Below are 15,884 nucleotides of genomic sequence, written 5' to 3'. Positions count from 1 at the left end.
GAGAGGATGTTGGAGAGTTGGAGGAGCGGACTCGCCATCCCCTCTCGCACCGGAGGAGCCACACTCTGCCATGTGCGCTCCGGACTCCGCTGGGTCCTAAACCCGGACACGTTCAAACCATCACAGACTGGTTAAAGGAAGCTTCCGGGAAGTGCGCCAGGCTTTGAAGACGAGTATACATAGTGGTCAAACCGAGTCATTACAGAAATGGCGCCCGTCACGTGATGCCATTGGACCCAAAAGGGTTTTTTTTTTCCCTCCATTGACTTACATTGTGAAAGAGATGTTTGTAAATCGGCGGATACATTTATTTGAGAGTCACAACCCCCCCCCGAGTCGATTCACGATCTGAATTGATTGATCTGATAACATTGGGAAGTCTAGAAGAGCAGCATGGTTAAATCATTTCATTCCCATTTTAACGGAGGACTAACAGGAAGCTAGCCGGCCCGGCAGACCCAAGACGCCAGTGCGCATGCTCCATGGGCCAAACAATGCGGAAGATGTGGGTACCTTTATAACCAGGTAGTCGAACTTTTTTGACTGAAAAACTTTCATAGGAATTAACTCCTCCAACGGTGTTTATTCATTCAAGCTTTGAATCTTGTGTGACACGGTGGCCAAACAGTGTAATTACCTTTAACAGTATAAAAGAAGTGGACGTGGCTTCCGGGTCTAAAAGGTGAGGCCAATGCGGAAGTGCTTTAAACCTGCATTCTTTCTAATGACCAGTAGGAGACAATGCTTCTCACTTGATTAATTACCTCAGTAAACATTGCCATTGTTAGTTTATGGTCTCAGTTGCTAGCATAGCATAACCCTAAGTTACTCAAATTTATTGTACGTTAAGTCGAGAAAGAAAAGCAGAGCATTGTTAGCACTAGCTTCTCTTGAATATATAAAAAATAATAGTTGGAAATTGTGTTGACTTTTCCTTTAAAGTCTGCAGAGGCAATGCACACTCAATATTGTTTTTGCACTTGTAGCCTTGTGTTAGCTGGTAGGTGGTTAGCTAGTTTTCATGTAGCTAGCTAAACTTTTTATGACAACTTTATTGAGAGAACAACCAGAATCAAGATCAGCTTTATTATTATTAAGTATGTGTGCACACAGCCTGCAATAAACAGGCACTCAACCAAGAGCACGGAAAACACAGCTGAGCAAAGGGGAATATTTAAATAATATGTGCATACAAATAACTGGTGGAAAAAAAGATGCAAAATATACAGAAAGTATGCCAGCAACAATTAACAACAACATACAGTTTCTCTATACAAATCAAACGGTTTCTTTAAAGTGTAGAAAAAGAATACAAGAGAGTGCAATTGTGCTGGAATGATTATTGAATAATTCATGTGATAGATTATTTACATTAAGCAGGTGGATATGACAGGGTATACATGTCAATGTAGAGCATGTATAGCATGCTAATATTTATATTTGGCAATAATGATATGAAGCTCAAACGGTGTGTATTTAAACTATGGAATATTTGATGTTAAATTTGTAGCTACAAAGGATGTTTTGTTCTGCATTGTTATTCGAAGGAGGTTGTTTTCGACACTCAGTGTCTGATATGACTGACTGAATAGTGTTACATGACAAACAAGACAACAGGGTGCACAGGAACAGTTACAGCTAGCAAAAGCAGAAAAGTGGAAAAAGAACATCATCTGACAATTTTGTGGAAAATGTTCCTCAGCAGGGAGGATGTTTGTAAGGCTTTTTAAAGATTGATAAAATTATAGATGTTTTGCAGTACAGCTAAAAACAAAATTTAGTACAAAGACAGACAATAATTTTAGAAAACAATGGATTTCAGTGTCATTGAACTCCATATTGAAAATAAGACCAGTCTAAGAGAGGAATTTCAAGATAATGACTTTCTCAGAATCCACGCTTTGTCATACAAGGTATTTATGAACATTTCTTCTTTTTTTTCCTCCCTGTTCATCTTCTGTTTATTCTTCTTCCTCTTCCTCTCATACTTCAGAGCTAATTTCTGAACTGAGCCAGATTTTAATATGTGGGTAAGTGTAAATAAACTGGACAGACTAAGGGCCAATCATAACAACCAATCTTCTCCAACCAGTATGGATGGAGATGTGTCAACAAAGATTATTTACTTACTGGAGAAATAGCAAATTGCCAAACATATTATACAGTTAATAAGAACTTTGATCCATCTCCTGTCCCCCATGTCTCATGGGCTCAGTCTCAATCGCTCTCTGGTGCCCTAAAATGTGGATTAAGATGACGGACTCCTTCCGTAACTCACTTGGAACAAAGTAAGAAAAAAGAAAAAGCTTTGATAAGAGCACTTCCCAAGGCAATTTGACTATGGCGCTGCTTGGGATGTAATTTGCTGGAAAATGCAGTGTTGATCACGACGATGAGTGCTGTAGAAAGAAACCTATGCGTCCATGCTGGATTACAAGTTGACATTTTCAACAATGTTACGCTTTTAATGTGTTGAACCTTAAGTTCCCACTTAACGTTTCCTGCTTGTCTTCATCCTGTATTTGTCGTGATTGAGGTTTGTAATGTCGAGACGAAATAAAAGCACATCATGATTCAATTTCAGTGTAAATATTGTTTGTTTAAAATGTTTTCAGCAATCAAAATGGTGAGTCACCCCTCATTTTGAAATACCCTTGGGAATAGGCTGTGTCTTCTTTATCTCTATCTCTGTCCCCACACACACACACACACACACAGGGACAAACTGTCATCACCCTGGCCCCATCTGTGTTTTGCGCAGGCTACCTGGTCTGGTTTAGTCTAATCTTTTTTACTGTGTGTACGCTGCAGGCAAAAAAGTCACAGATGTCTCTGTGCAGGCATCAGTTCACTCCACATCTCCACTAAGGCTACAAACTGGAAAGAAAAGGGGAAAAAAATGCACTGCTTTACTTGAGCTGACTTTGATTGAGTTATGTCCTTAAAATCCCAGTGTCTTAATACACCTGAGCGTCTTCATGCTCTGTCTGAGGCGTCTTATTAAAATGTACATCCTAGGAACATTTTCAGTTCTTCTCTCATAGCCGTTGAATTCATTTAGTTAAATCTGTGTTTTTGAAAGACCCCCTGGCTTTTTCTTGCCTCTTGCGCATCCGTGAGATTCGACAAATATTATAGAATTTGATTGTGAAGTACTATTTGTGTTGATGTTTCTTTCATAATCCTACCTAGAACATGGAGCCACTGCTAGAAAGACATGGCCATTAAGCTGCATCAGTTCAGATAATATGGGAGCCAGTGGAAAGTCTAATGGCTAAACACTTTGAATCAGCGGCTCTTCCTCAACGTGCACATTTAGCTCTGGGAGCTCAGCTCGTGTTCCCCTTTCTATGCCAGACATATCAGCCTTAACCTCAGGGCATCTGATTCAGTCAAGGCCATTGAGAAGCCAGTCGAGGGGCCTCAGAGCACATAGTACACATTATGTGGAGATGGCAATGTGACATACAGACACATGATGCCTCAGAGAGACAGTGTGACTGACAGGAGGCCCTCTTCTGGTATACAACTGCCTGTCAATCTGTGCTCATCGTCTTGAACCAGCTTGCGTGGCGGGAGAGCAATCCTCCCATGTGGATGTGAGTGTCATTAAAGTCAGTGGAGAACAATACTGTTTATTCCAAATGTGTCCTTGTAGTACTTGGCATCTGGTCTGTTGTGTTTATACTGGAGGACAATGAACTTACTATGGTAACGGAGTAAAATTCAACCTTCATTCAACATTTAACCCAGCATTTTGTTTGGGATTTAAACCACTGCTGGTATTAACCCCAGGGCAACCCACTCACCAGAAGTCTGCCACGACAGTATGTATTTATACAGTGTGTTTGTCTGGGACCTGCGGCACATGTCCTTCCCCTGTTCTCCCCTCATCCCAGCAGGCTCTGTTTAAATGTCACAGAGATGTCAGTCACCTTTACAGGCTATATGTGGACTGTGGTCCCAGGCTCTGCTCAGAAGTCTCCTCTCTTATTACAATGTCATCTCTGGTTTGGAGCTCTGTGACAAAGGCCCCTTTCACAGGCGCTGCTTGTCTCCTGAGTTCGATTAGCTTGGAATTCCTCTGTTCCGGATGGGAGGCTCCAGAGGCCTCGAGGCAGACGTGAAGCCAATGACGAAACACGGCTCTCTCCTTTCCCACTTTATAAACACCTCTAGTGCTCTACCAATGACAGTCAAGGTGCTTTGCTCAAAGCACTGAGGCTCAATATCCTGGAAAATGACTCTACTTCTACACAAGATGTCCTTGGAATACCTTTATTTCATTTTCAAGATACTTGAGATACAATAGAGGAAAATTAGATCATAGATAAGGAATCAAATTATCAGGAAAGAAATGAGTAAAACTGCGTGATTAATCTGTATTGCATTTAATCACTGAGCGTTAATTTGAGTGGGCAGGACAGATCATTGCATTGCATTGCTTTAATGTTTCAACCTTTAAACCTTCTCAGTTTTTAATCATGTATGTCGGTGGGAGGTGAGAAGGTTGGGCTTTGCCATAATTTTAGTTATTTTACTGTAATCTGCCACTAGTGGTGACAAATAAAGAAAAACCTCCGTAAACATGTCTTCCTGTCACCCTCCTAAATACAAACGCTTGTTTGTATGCCAGCTGAATCAAAATTTAGTTTCATGTTGTTGTATTTCTTAACACTGTAAAGCATTCAGGACGCAAACAGCAAAGATACAACAGACAGGCTATTTAACACACACTGAGGCTGATGAATTGTATTCATATGCACAGGTAAACCAATTATTTGCAAAGAAGCTCGACTGAATTAAATACAAAGTCATTTAATATACATGGAGAAAGCTGCAGTGCCAGAATGGTCAGTAAATTGCAATTGCCTTTGAGTGTCTCTCATTTATCTTTGCAGGATCTGGTCCAGGAGTCTCTGCAAAACAAGAAAAATAACAATGGTACCAATAATTCCCCTCCAAAAAACAGATCAAAAACACATCCATCTGCACTCAGAGACCCCCCCCCCCCCCCCACACACACACACACACACACACTCTCTCTTAAGAGAAGCTCTGCATCACACATAAGCAACTCCTGCTGCGAAATTGGCTTTCACTTCCATCAACCACACCCAAGGTGCTCAAGCACAGGCAGAGGCTTGCTATGTGACCAAACACCTCGCTATGCAATCACCCTCTTCTTACAGTTCTACCCAACAGCTGGAATCTCATTTTAGCTCACATTCAAAACCACCCACCCTCTACCCTGCACTATTAGACCCCACTGTGACTCTTCTCTGGGCTCTACCTCTCTCTGTGTGCTGGAGACTTTTTGAAAATAAAATGAAGCCTCCAAAGCACATGTGACTCAGTATTTATCTGGGAGGAACACACTCCCTTTCTCCCAATCTCAGTGTGGTTGAGCCTGGCTAATAGCTTCATTTGAGAGGTGGCAAGGTCACACTGGCATCCTAACAGTCGCGGCTGCTCCATTTCCCCAAGAAATAAAATTTTCTCTTACAGAGCCATTTGATGTCACACTATGCCCTACAGGTGCTGGTTGAGTCAGGACACCACAGAGTGCTGATTTATTGTAGATTCAGTGTTTCCTGAGGCGAAACAACTCCTAATTTAGCTAAACATTGACAAACAGGAGAAAAGCCAATCACCTTAAACAAAATAATACTCAAATACATTCTCTCTGTCTCTCTCTCTGTCTCTCTCTCTCTCACACACACACTCTCTCACTTACACACAGTACCTGAAGCCGCAGTGACTGTGCAATTATCTGAGAGATTTTGGAGACATCGCCGCACATTTTTCACATCTCACCTGACTGACAGTGAATTCATTGTTGTGGTTAGGTTCTAATGGGAGCAGAGTGAGTGAAGGCTCACTATAGTGCAAGTGAGGCTGAATGGATGTGTCTGACACCGCCTGTCCTAAATATATCATTCATTTGCCACATGGCCCTCACTGTTGGAGGACGTGGATACTGCTTGTTAGAGCAGGTCCTATAAATCATGTCAGCGGGGCCTAGAATAATTAATATTTGGGTGAGTTTTTATCACTGCGTGAGTTTTGGTTCCTACAGTGCTGAAAAAATAAAGTGAAATGGGGTTAGTTGTGATGCAGTACGGGTTTAGTTTTGACATGAATAATTAGAAGGATCTTCAGTGTTTCCTGATGTGAACAGCAGTCACAGGAAAGTACCAGATTTCACTTAAAATGTGAAGAAAATTAATAGACCTAAATGTTGACTTCACAACCATTTGGGCAATAATCCAGTGTGATGAATGACAGAGGATCCGGCTTTAGCAGTCAAACAGTGACCTCTGCTGGATGATGATCAAACCATGTTTCATTTAATGCTCATGGGAGACTCCCCTTTGAATTATAACACTTCGTTTACACTTTATGAGTATGTGTCATCTAGATTTGATTACAATAACTCAAATAATTAAGGTCTAGGAAAACATAAATCATAATATGCACTATTTTGTTGTATTCAGATGTAATAATGTGGATGTTTTTGTTAGTTTCCTTATATACTAGTGATATTTTATTGTAATTTGATGATACATGTTTTGTCACATTGTGTTACATTGTGTTTTTGGAAATAAGTGTTCTTCCTGTTATCCTGTGGATTGCTGTGCTTCATAGATCCATAAATATATCCATTCAAATCCATTTAAAAACACGATGACAAACCAGATTTGTTAGAATACTGGCGCCATAAACTACACTGTGCAGGTACGTGTTTGAAACATGCCTTACCCTCACCCACAATCATAAAATGTCTGTGGTCAGCCTAGCTGCAAATTATCATTTAATATTGTTTTTCAACAGTAAAAAGAAAAATTAAACAGAAAAGAAAATGTTGTACCTACTCACTGCCCGTTTCCTGGGTTACAAATGAGTGTGACTAAATCACACAGTGACAAACATCTACACGGAAAAAAAAAACATCCTCATCAACACAATCTTTGGCAAAAAAGCACTCAGATTTTAAAATGAGACAATAAACAGCATGAGATGCCATCAGGAAACAGCTAAAGCGTGGTGTTATGAACTGAGTTTTATATTTGGGAACTTTAATTGTTGCTTGTGTTTCCTATTTTACTGAATAAGCAATCAATGCTTTCAACTGATTTTTGTACTAAAAACGAATCCCAACTCCACCTTTTTAAAGACCTCTGCACGCAGTCTGTTGGTTTGTGATACAGCCCTCTTTTTCTCCTCCTCCTTTTTCTTTGTCACCTCCGGCAGCTTGTTGTAAATCCTACAGACAGAATAAAGGCATATTCATACAGGACAGGGGAATATGGTATCAGAAGTCTGAGGGTGGCTGAGCCATGCCAGCGGATTGGCATACAAGAGACAAGGTATTATCTAGTGAGACCACAGCCGGCAAAAACCTGGATGCGCTGATAAACAGTGCTCACACAGACTCCTTTTTCACTCCCACAACTGCAGCCAATTTGTTAAGAGATCCTCCAAGTCAGATAGTGTTGCTTTTGGAAAAAAAAAATTACAATGGGCAGCCATCATCTGATCAGGTGTGCCTTTCCAGATAAGGCAGGGAAAAAAAAAGAGAGAGATAAGGTGCACAGAGGGTAGCTCATTTCTCCCATCAAGACATTTGGTGATCAAACAGCTATTGTGTCCTTACTGTATGTGGGTGTGTGAATGTGCATCAGGTTTGTGCACGACGTGTGGCATGCATGGCAGATATGATAAACAAGCTTGATGGATTGTGGTAAATAAAAAAAAAAAAAACAAAGAGGGAGGGGAGACAGAGTGACATCGTCTGGAGGACTCACCGTCTGGACCTCAGCTGCATCTCTCTGCCTGATATAGACCTCTCTCTAGGCTTGAAAAGGTTATCTAGGACACGCATGCACACACACACACACACACACACACATGCACACAGACACACACACACACACACACACACAAACACGTAGGAATAACAAACAAGAATTAATATGTAAATTAATGTTGAATATGTTAATGAACACTGAGGACTGTGTGTGATCTCTCTTTTCCAGACAGTTAGAGCATTAACACACCCACACATCCGCGCGCACACACAAGCAAACACACACACACACACGCATATGCATGGACACATATCAAACACACACCCCCATATCATTTATTGCCATATCCAGTCTTATTAAGTCAGACTATTCTGTCTCTCACAGATTGAACTGAAGTGAATTGGCAGAGTGCTGCTGCTCAGGTCAACAGCACCAAGACTCTTTGTTCATGATTAGACTTCAGACTTCAGCCAGAGGAGTGTGTGTGTGAGTGCGAGCCATTCCTCATTCTGTGACTCGTCAGCGACCTTCCAAAACTTAACTTCATTTACCAGCAGTATTATGTCTCCCTGCTTTATTAATGTTTTGCCAAATAAAAAGTTGGATTTACTGCAAAGACGAATTACTGTAAACAATCTGCTGTGATTAATGTGTGGAAAAAAAAGTGCTCATGCTGGTATGATCAGAGAGCATTTAAGAAATTGTCTTGTTACACAAGTTATGTAGAGAATCCATCAAATTCCCTGTCTAGCTTTTAAAATCCCATATTTCCCTAAAGCAGACAAGAGAATCAAACAACTGAGTTAAAACTGCTGAGAGAAATACTGGATGCAGTGTGTGCTCAGACAGCATTTCCTGCACAGAAATCATAATCTAAACCTGTATGAATGTCAAACAATATTGCAGGATACTAAAAAAATACTGAGTTATATACCCAATAAGGCAGAGGTGCACATGTGGATCTCTTATTATGATACTTGTTTGTGTTCTATGAAAGGTTTATTTCAATTTTACTTCAATTTTTACACTGTGTTGGATAATGTTTCTGACAAATGCTGGTTTAAACTTTAAGTTAAACTAAATATGTGTTCCCATAATCAGTATTCTAGCGAATACATCATGTCGGATTCCAGTTCTTCAGTTAAGTGTGTCTCTGTTCTATTTAATCTGTGTTTATGTGTATGATGTTTTCTTTTTTCTACAGGATCATTATATTCTAGACACCTCTGGTGAGTGTGTTCCCTGCCTACAGAGCTTGAGAGAGCATTAACTGATCTGCAGTACTAGATAATGGCCACCAGAGAGCAAAGTTGGATAATTGCCACTATGCTATCAGGAGGATAACATGTAAAACCCCCCTTTTTTCCCAGAATAGCTGAGGTTGTTGAGGATAACATGGCTTATTTGAGAAACAGTCCTCGAAAAACCAACGTGATTCAATACGACTTGACCACCCCGTCCTTGTACTTATTTCTCAATGTATGTGTGGTGCTTGGATGTTTACTTTTCACCAGCAAAGTAAAAACCCACTGAAGGAGCCTTCATCTCAGCAGTACGGGGGTTGATGAATGTGTCCCTGTAGAAGTGATGTAACAACAGATCACAGATGGTAGAAGATCGATGTAGAAGACAAGGGCTTGCTTTGCACTGACTCCTGGGACACTATCTCTAGACTTTGAATTACTTGCTGTTGTCACATGAAAGCCACACGTTGACTTACGCAACTCTTATCATAGGATCTACTGCTGTTGTCACACTGTTTGCCATCACATGTGGTCTGACAACAGAACCAAAACTTTTATACTAGTAATCCATTGGCCAGAGAGATGATTTTACTGAATGGGGTATTCCTGCTCACCACAAAGCGGATCTGGTGTGGTGCAGTTCCTCTTTTGTTTGTATTGATCCTCTCTGAGGCCTTGCACCAGGCCTGGAGTGGAGTCCTGCAGTGCTCTCCTTCTCATAACCCTCTGCTCCAACCTCCTCACCCGACCCTGAGATCGGCAGATGAAGTCTGGTCGGAAGAGCTCCAAAGCCTCCTGGGGTGGGGAAGAAATATATATATATAGTAAGCTGCTTGTTCGTGAATTAAATACAGTACAACTCATAGACACTAATCCTGTGGAGAGAGGGGGAAAAAAAATCATCATTGGGTTAGAATCTATTCTGAAAATATCCTTAATCTATCCCCTAACCTTGGAGAATCCTCTTCACAGCCTTGTAATAGCTAGGAGGTGTAGGTAACATGGTAATATTATGCTCAGCTTTAGTGGGGATAAAGGTAAGAGAGCTTAACTCACAGGGGGAATCTGAATCCTTTAGAAAGCCTCAGTGAGGTGCTGGATCTTTACCCCTCACAAGAAAAAGAAAAAAAAAACTACTGAAAATCATGTAATTATTAAAGATTCCCTCTCTACTTGGCAGAGGCTGTGACAGACACCGACAAAAATGTCACCAAGTGTGAAAATCACCCCCACAAGAGATGCCGCTGCTGTTGTGATAATGTTCATTCCAAGAGTAAACACATCAAGATTTTCTGTGTGGGGAAACCATAATTGAAATAGACTAACATATCATTCCTAAGGTTTTAAAGGTTCTGTATGGCACATAGACTGCACTTTCCCCTGTCCTATCATAAACCTTGTGCTGTTGCTCTGAGTTTATGATTGTACAGCTCTTCATTGTATTTTCTTGACTCTGTAAATGACTTTTCGGTAGTCAGTTGTGGTTCTGTACCTTGTGGAACCATAGTTTGTTGTATTTGCATCCTCTGCGGCTCCACTGATTCTTTAAAAGAATCAGTGGATACTGCTTGTTAGCAGCCTAACAAGCAGAAATTTGGAAATCACATTGGACTTCATTTTTGAACCTGCATACAATAATTTCTATGTTACAATTTAATTATTGAGTCATGAGTTATTACTGAATCAGTAAGAATATTGTACGACTTGTGCTATTACATTGTAGAGTTATATACATACTGTACATTGATATAATAATACTGTGGCAAGGGTTTGACAGAAAAAAGCTTAGCGCTAAAGTCAAATGTGGAACTTCACCAATTTCACATGTCAAAGTCAACAGGTCATGGGTAGTACTCTTGGCGATGATGCTGTATTGTGGGTAATGTAGGCAATGTAAGCAAACTCAGATCTGTTGTGGCTAAAAGCTGCAGAAAACTTCCAGTAAATGGACCGTGCAAATGTTTTGGTAAAACCTTTTTCGAGGTCCACAGTGAACTTTCACGCTCAAGCTTGGGTTTGCTTTGGTGCACAATTGTGCAGCATATTTAGGCCACAGATACAAAAATGTGGCTCCTACCTTGAGGCTGAGAGTCTTGGGTGTACCTTCCAGAGAATCAGCCTTCAGTCGAGAGCATGTCTTATCCAAAGCTGAGACTTTTTGAGGCTCTCTGGAACAGTCATGCTTTTGTCGTTCCTCTGTCTTGTCACTCCTTGCTTGCTTGCTCCATGTTCTGGAGTCCACTTGAGAGAAACAGAGAGAAGTGAAATGACTGTGAAATTAAATTTGGCGAGTAACATCATTCCGATAAAAAAAGGGACAAAAGTGCAAAGTAAGGAAAAGAGCAAGATCGTTTTTACCAAGGTATCTTTCACAGGGAAAAATAATTTGAAGTAGATGTGTGCCCTGTTTGGTGTTATATAAAAGACATACTGTAGATGTAATCCAGATGACTGTATTCTTCCCCCCAGTGAGTTATAGCACAATTTTCACAGTGTTCTTGAGTTCCATCTAAGCTTTTATGATCTGGAGAAGCAGGAAAATGAACAGACCTCAAACTGACCCTAACACACCCCTATTCATACGCGCGCACGCACACACACACACACACACACACACACACACAGGCACAGGCAACATGAGTGTGGCCTATGAATAATGTAAAAGATGACAGTGCATCCATTCTGCACTCGTAACCCCAATCCTCTACCATTTGTGGAATATATATCTCCACTGAACACCCTGCCATAACCATGTGGCATGTCGATAGAGCATCATCACATGCTCCGGGAAGCACACACAAAAAATGTAATGTTGCTGGTCAAGCTGTTGCTACAGGATATTTCTTGCCCCTGAGGCGTTGGAATAAATGAAGAGCCCTGCGAAAGGAACAAAAGTTTACAGAAGAAAACATAAGGAAAAAAGATGTGGGATGGTGCTGAAAATAAATGTTGTAATAAGTTGAGAGAGTGGTTTAATAATTAAAAAGTGTTGTGTTGCAGTTGTTTCTCTCGAGACAGCCCCTGTAACAGGGAAGGCAGGCAGGTAAAACTCGGAAACTGCTTAAGGCAGATTTCACATTTTTTGAGTCATGTTGGCTGTGACATCCATTACAAGAGCTGCATTGGTCTACTCACTGCACATAACGTACAGTACATACACAGTGCTGTACTCCCTGTTTGGAGCCTTATGGCTTGCTGCAATATCAATATCACTTCATTCGTGTCCTCGCTGCTACTCTGCACCTTAATATTAAAGAAATGGTTTCACATTTCGGGAAATACTATTATTTGCTTTCTTGTGGAGAAGGATCGATACCACTCTCATTTCTGTCTGTTAAATATGAAGTTACAGCCAGCAGCCCTTAGTTTATCTTATCTTAGCTTAGCGTAAAGAATGTAAATGGGGGAAACACTTATCTGGACTATCTGGACTATAGCATGATTTGTCATTGTGTAAGTTAAACAAACAAGATATAACATGGTAATTAGTGAGCTTTAGAGGTGCTGGTAGCTGGATTTTCTGACTAGACCGAGTGAGACTTGCTGGTTTCAGCTGTGATGCTGAGCTAAGTAACACTGCTGGCACTAGTTTCATATTTAGCATTCACACCTGTGCCGATATCACTGATTTCACAAATTGAATTTTTCCTGTTAGGTTCCGTAATCTAATTAACTTGCTACCGTTTAGAAAACAAAATATGTGGTTTAACATCCAAATCTGTTGCTTTTGGGCTAATATGGTCTGTTAATTACCATTTATATCACAGGAAGCTCATCAGTGGCATAAACCAAATATAACAAAATATTTGTTAATACAGCTCTCATCAAACCTTGGTCTTATCCTAGGGTTTACGTAAGAAGACCCAGAGAAAGTAAAATTGTTTAAAATCAAGCACATTTTGCAACCCACTTTTAATATATACTGTAGCTAACTAAATACATTGTATGGAAGAGCTGAAGTCAGAGGTGAAGTGAGTGTGAGTGTATTAGTTGTGAATGTGAGATGTACAGTAGAAGCAGTGTGGTGGGTGGGTGTGGCTCTATTAAAAATGCATGAGGTATAAATCAAAAAGTGAGAGGCAAACGAAACAAAGACCACCTTGGCACCACATTCAGCTCACTGTTACGTCTTAAAAAGTGATCTTATCTACAATAAGAATATATGGGCCACTGAAAGGAATATACAGATCGATCAGCATTGTTACTAAAGATTTTCACTTCTGAAGAAAGGTGACGAAGTTCATACCCGAGCCAATATTGAAAGTGTGCTGTCTGTGCCTGAGATTGCTCCGGATAGGCAAGGCTGCCTCATCTGCATTCCCCTTCTGCCTTCCAGCCTTTGTGTTTGAGGGGCTTGGCCCTCTGAATGACAATAATCCCAAAGTAGCACTGTGGCGCTGTGCGTCTGAATCATCAGTCTTGCTGTTAACACCATGAGCGGGTGCTATTTGCTCCACCTTGCAGCTCCAGCGCTTTGATTGAGGGCCTCTGCAGTGACCCAAACCACCCTCTCGGCCATTGTGTTTGTTAAGGCCAGACTTGGACACTCTGGCTCTCCTGTAACCCTCATTCGTTTTGGCTGCTTTGTTATCTGTAGAGGATCTGTGGCAGGACGAGACACCAAGGCGAACAGACAACGTGGACCTGTACAAAGTGGGTTGACCTGCTCTTCTTCCCTCTAGTTCCACAAGGGAAAAGGAAAGTGACTTGTTCAAAAACACAACAGAGCTAGCGGACCTCAGAGGCACCTCAAGGTGGATACAAGATCGGTAGGATGGCTGAGAGGACGGGTTCATTAATGAACCACCGCTCACACCCCGCCGTCTGTCGCCCTCTGTGTAGCTCACTCTCTGTTGTGCCAGTTGTACTTTACTTTTAACTCCATCTCTCCCTGCCAATCCATCAGCGGGTGAGTAGGCCTGCCTGAACTGTTTTGGTGTCACAATGTTAGGATTCTGTCTGCACATGTCCAGCTGGTAGTTTGAGACTCTCATTGCGCTCGTGGGTTTGGATAAGGCTCTTCCTCCAAAAGTTTCAAGTAGTTTAGGTTCAGGCGGTGCCTTCACAGGCTGTGTTGGAGTGGATAGATACCCAGGGTCCTGTGAGGTGCAAAATGATGGCAAAACTTTCCGGGCTGCGATGGTGATGGAAGAAAATGCTGTCTTCGGACTCCCTCCCAACACATCTGGGACACTTGCGGTCCTGATCAGGTTGGAAACGCCGCTGTTAGATCCACTATCTGGAGTCTGAGAGTAAGCAGGGTGTGTTATTGCTCTAAGAGACACACTCTCCTTCTCCTCTTGCCCCCACCACACACCCCATGACAGGACATTCCTGTGCAGTGAAGCAGGGATCTCCTTACTTGAGGCCTGTGAAAAGACAGACAAAAGAAAAAGCTTCATATTGGAGTTGTGCTCAAGGTGTACAATTGACTCCTCTGCAAACTGTAATGTTCTGTAACTCAATTGGAACCAAGAAAGACTGTAAATACAGAGATATTAGTTGTTGTCAAGTGGTTGGAGTGACTTATTATCTGCTCTTCAGCTCGACTTAGTTTCTTGACCTGTTGCTGTTGGCATGACAATTTTTAACTTGTCGGGCTGCACTTGAGGACAAATTAACCATGACATTCAAAATCCAGATATATTTATATTTTATATTTCTGGATATATATATTTAAAAAAACACACAAAACAAAACAAAACAAAACATTAACAGCAACAAAAAACACAATTTGCCTCTATTTCTATTTATCAGTGCAGTATATAAAACCAAAAAAAACAGACTTTGAACACACAGTATTATATATATATATATATATAATTGTCATTATATATATATATATATATAATACTGTGTGTTCAAAGTGTATATATATATATATGTGTGTGTTTGTGTGTGTGTGTGTGTGTGTGTGTATGTATGTATGCATCCTTTCCTGATGCTTTTGTACACACAACACCTTGCTGTTGCTGGAGAAGTTTTTCTTTCTCCCTGTTTGAAGGGCAAACAATTAAACATCTTCCTCAAACAGCTATCCCAAATTCCCAAGACCCCAATATCAGGAGAGTTTTACATAATGAGTAATTTTGTCTCTTGACTGAATGTTATTGTAGTAGACATTTGAGGACATTACCTAATTAGATCAGAGATCAAACATCATCAAACTACGGAAGAAACTGTATTCAGAGACAGAGTTTTTACAGCCTGTGTATTTTTAGTTGACAGCGATGACAAAAATCAATTTATGGCTTAAATATCCAAAATAGCAATCATTTTAGGAGGCATTTCGTTCCACAAGCATTCCCAGAACATGCTACAAATTGTTTTTGTGTGTTCTTTCTTCAGGCAAAACCATTTGCATTTTTAAGTAACAAATAGCAGAAACACACAGCACCTGATCACAGAGTGCAGTGGTGTATCCACTATTTGCAGAAACATTGTTTAGTAACTTTCCAGGTCACAAGACCCTGGGTAAACAGATAAGTACACTCAGAACTGTTTACCTCATTGATGTTGGGTGTCGATAGGCTTGGGAATCTCCAACTGCGTAAACCCACTGACATTGACCAGCTGTCTTCTACTTTTTCATCTGCCAGTTCACAACAGAAAAAGAAATAAAGAGTATATAGGAGCACCGGAGCTTCTTATTATAACTAGGCTGCACACATACGTGACATAAAAGGGAAGCACACTTCAAAGGAAAACTCCTTAACTTGAAACACAATTATCAGACTTACCTACTCATCACAAAAGTACAGCTATCTTGTCACTGAAAATAGTCTTTCTGCTAATACTTCAATATCGCATTATTCACTCCACTTTATCG

The 15,884-nt window shown here is 40.8% G+C and overlaps 1 protein-coding gene across 1 annotated transcript; it reads right to left on the bottom strand.

The window, feature by feature from the left end:
* Positions 1 to 4,844: 4,844 nt before the first annotated feature.
* On the bottom strand, positions 4,845 to 15,621 carry c12h10orf90 (chromosome 12 C10orf90 homolog). Its single transcript, XM_070840439.1, has 7 exons — positions 15,562 to 15,621; positions 13,302 to 14,424; positions 11,133 to 11,296; positions 9,670 to 9,850; positions 7,809 to 7,872; positions 7,168 to 7,267; positions 4,845 to 4,919 (listed from the first exon to the last, which is right to left on the bottom strand). The coding sequence occupies exons 1-7, from the start codon at positions 15,619 to 15,621 to the stop codon at positions 4,890 to 4,892; spliced, it is 1,722 nt and encodes a 573-aa protein (XP_070696540.1). The 3' UTR covers positions 4,845 to 4,889.
* Positions 15,622 to 15,884: the final 263 nt, after the last annotated feature.

Source organism: Pempheris klunzingeri, chromosome 12 (genome assembly GCF_042242105.1).
Source record: "Pempheris klunzingeri isolate RE-2024b chromosome 12, fPemKlu1.hap1, whole genome shotgun sequence".
NCBI classification, from domain to species: domain Eukaryota; kingdom Metazoa; phylum Chordata; class Actinopteri; order Acropomatiformes; family Pempheridae; genus Pempheris; species Pempheris klunzingeri.
The sequence above is the reverse complement of the archived record's forward strand: the minus strand, read 5'-3'. Positions and strand labels throughout refer to the sequence as shown.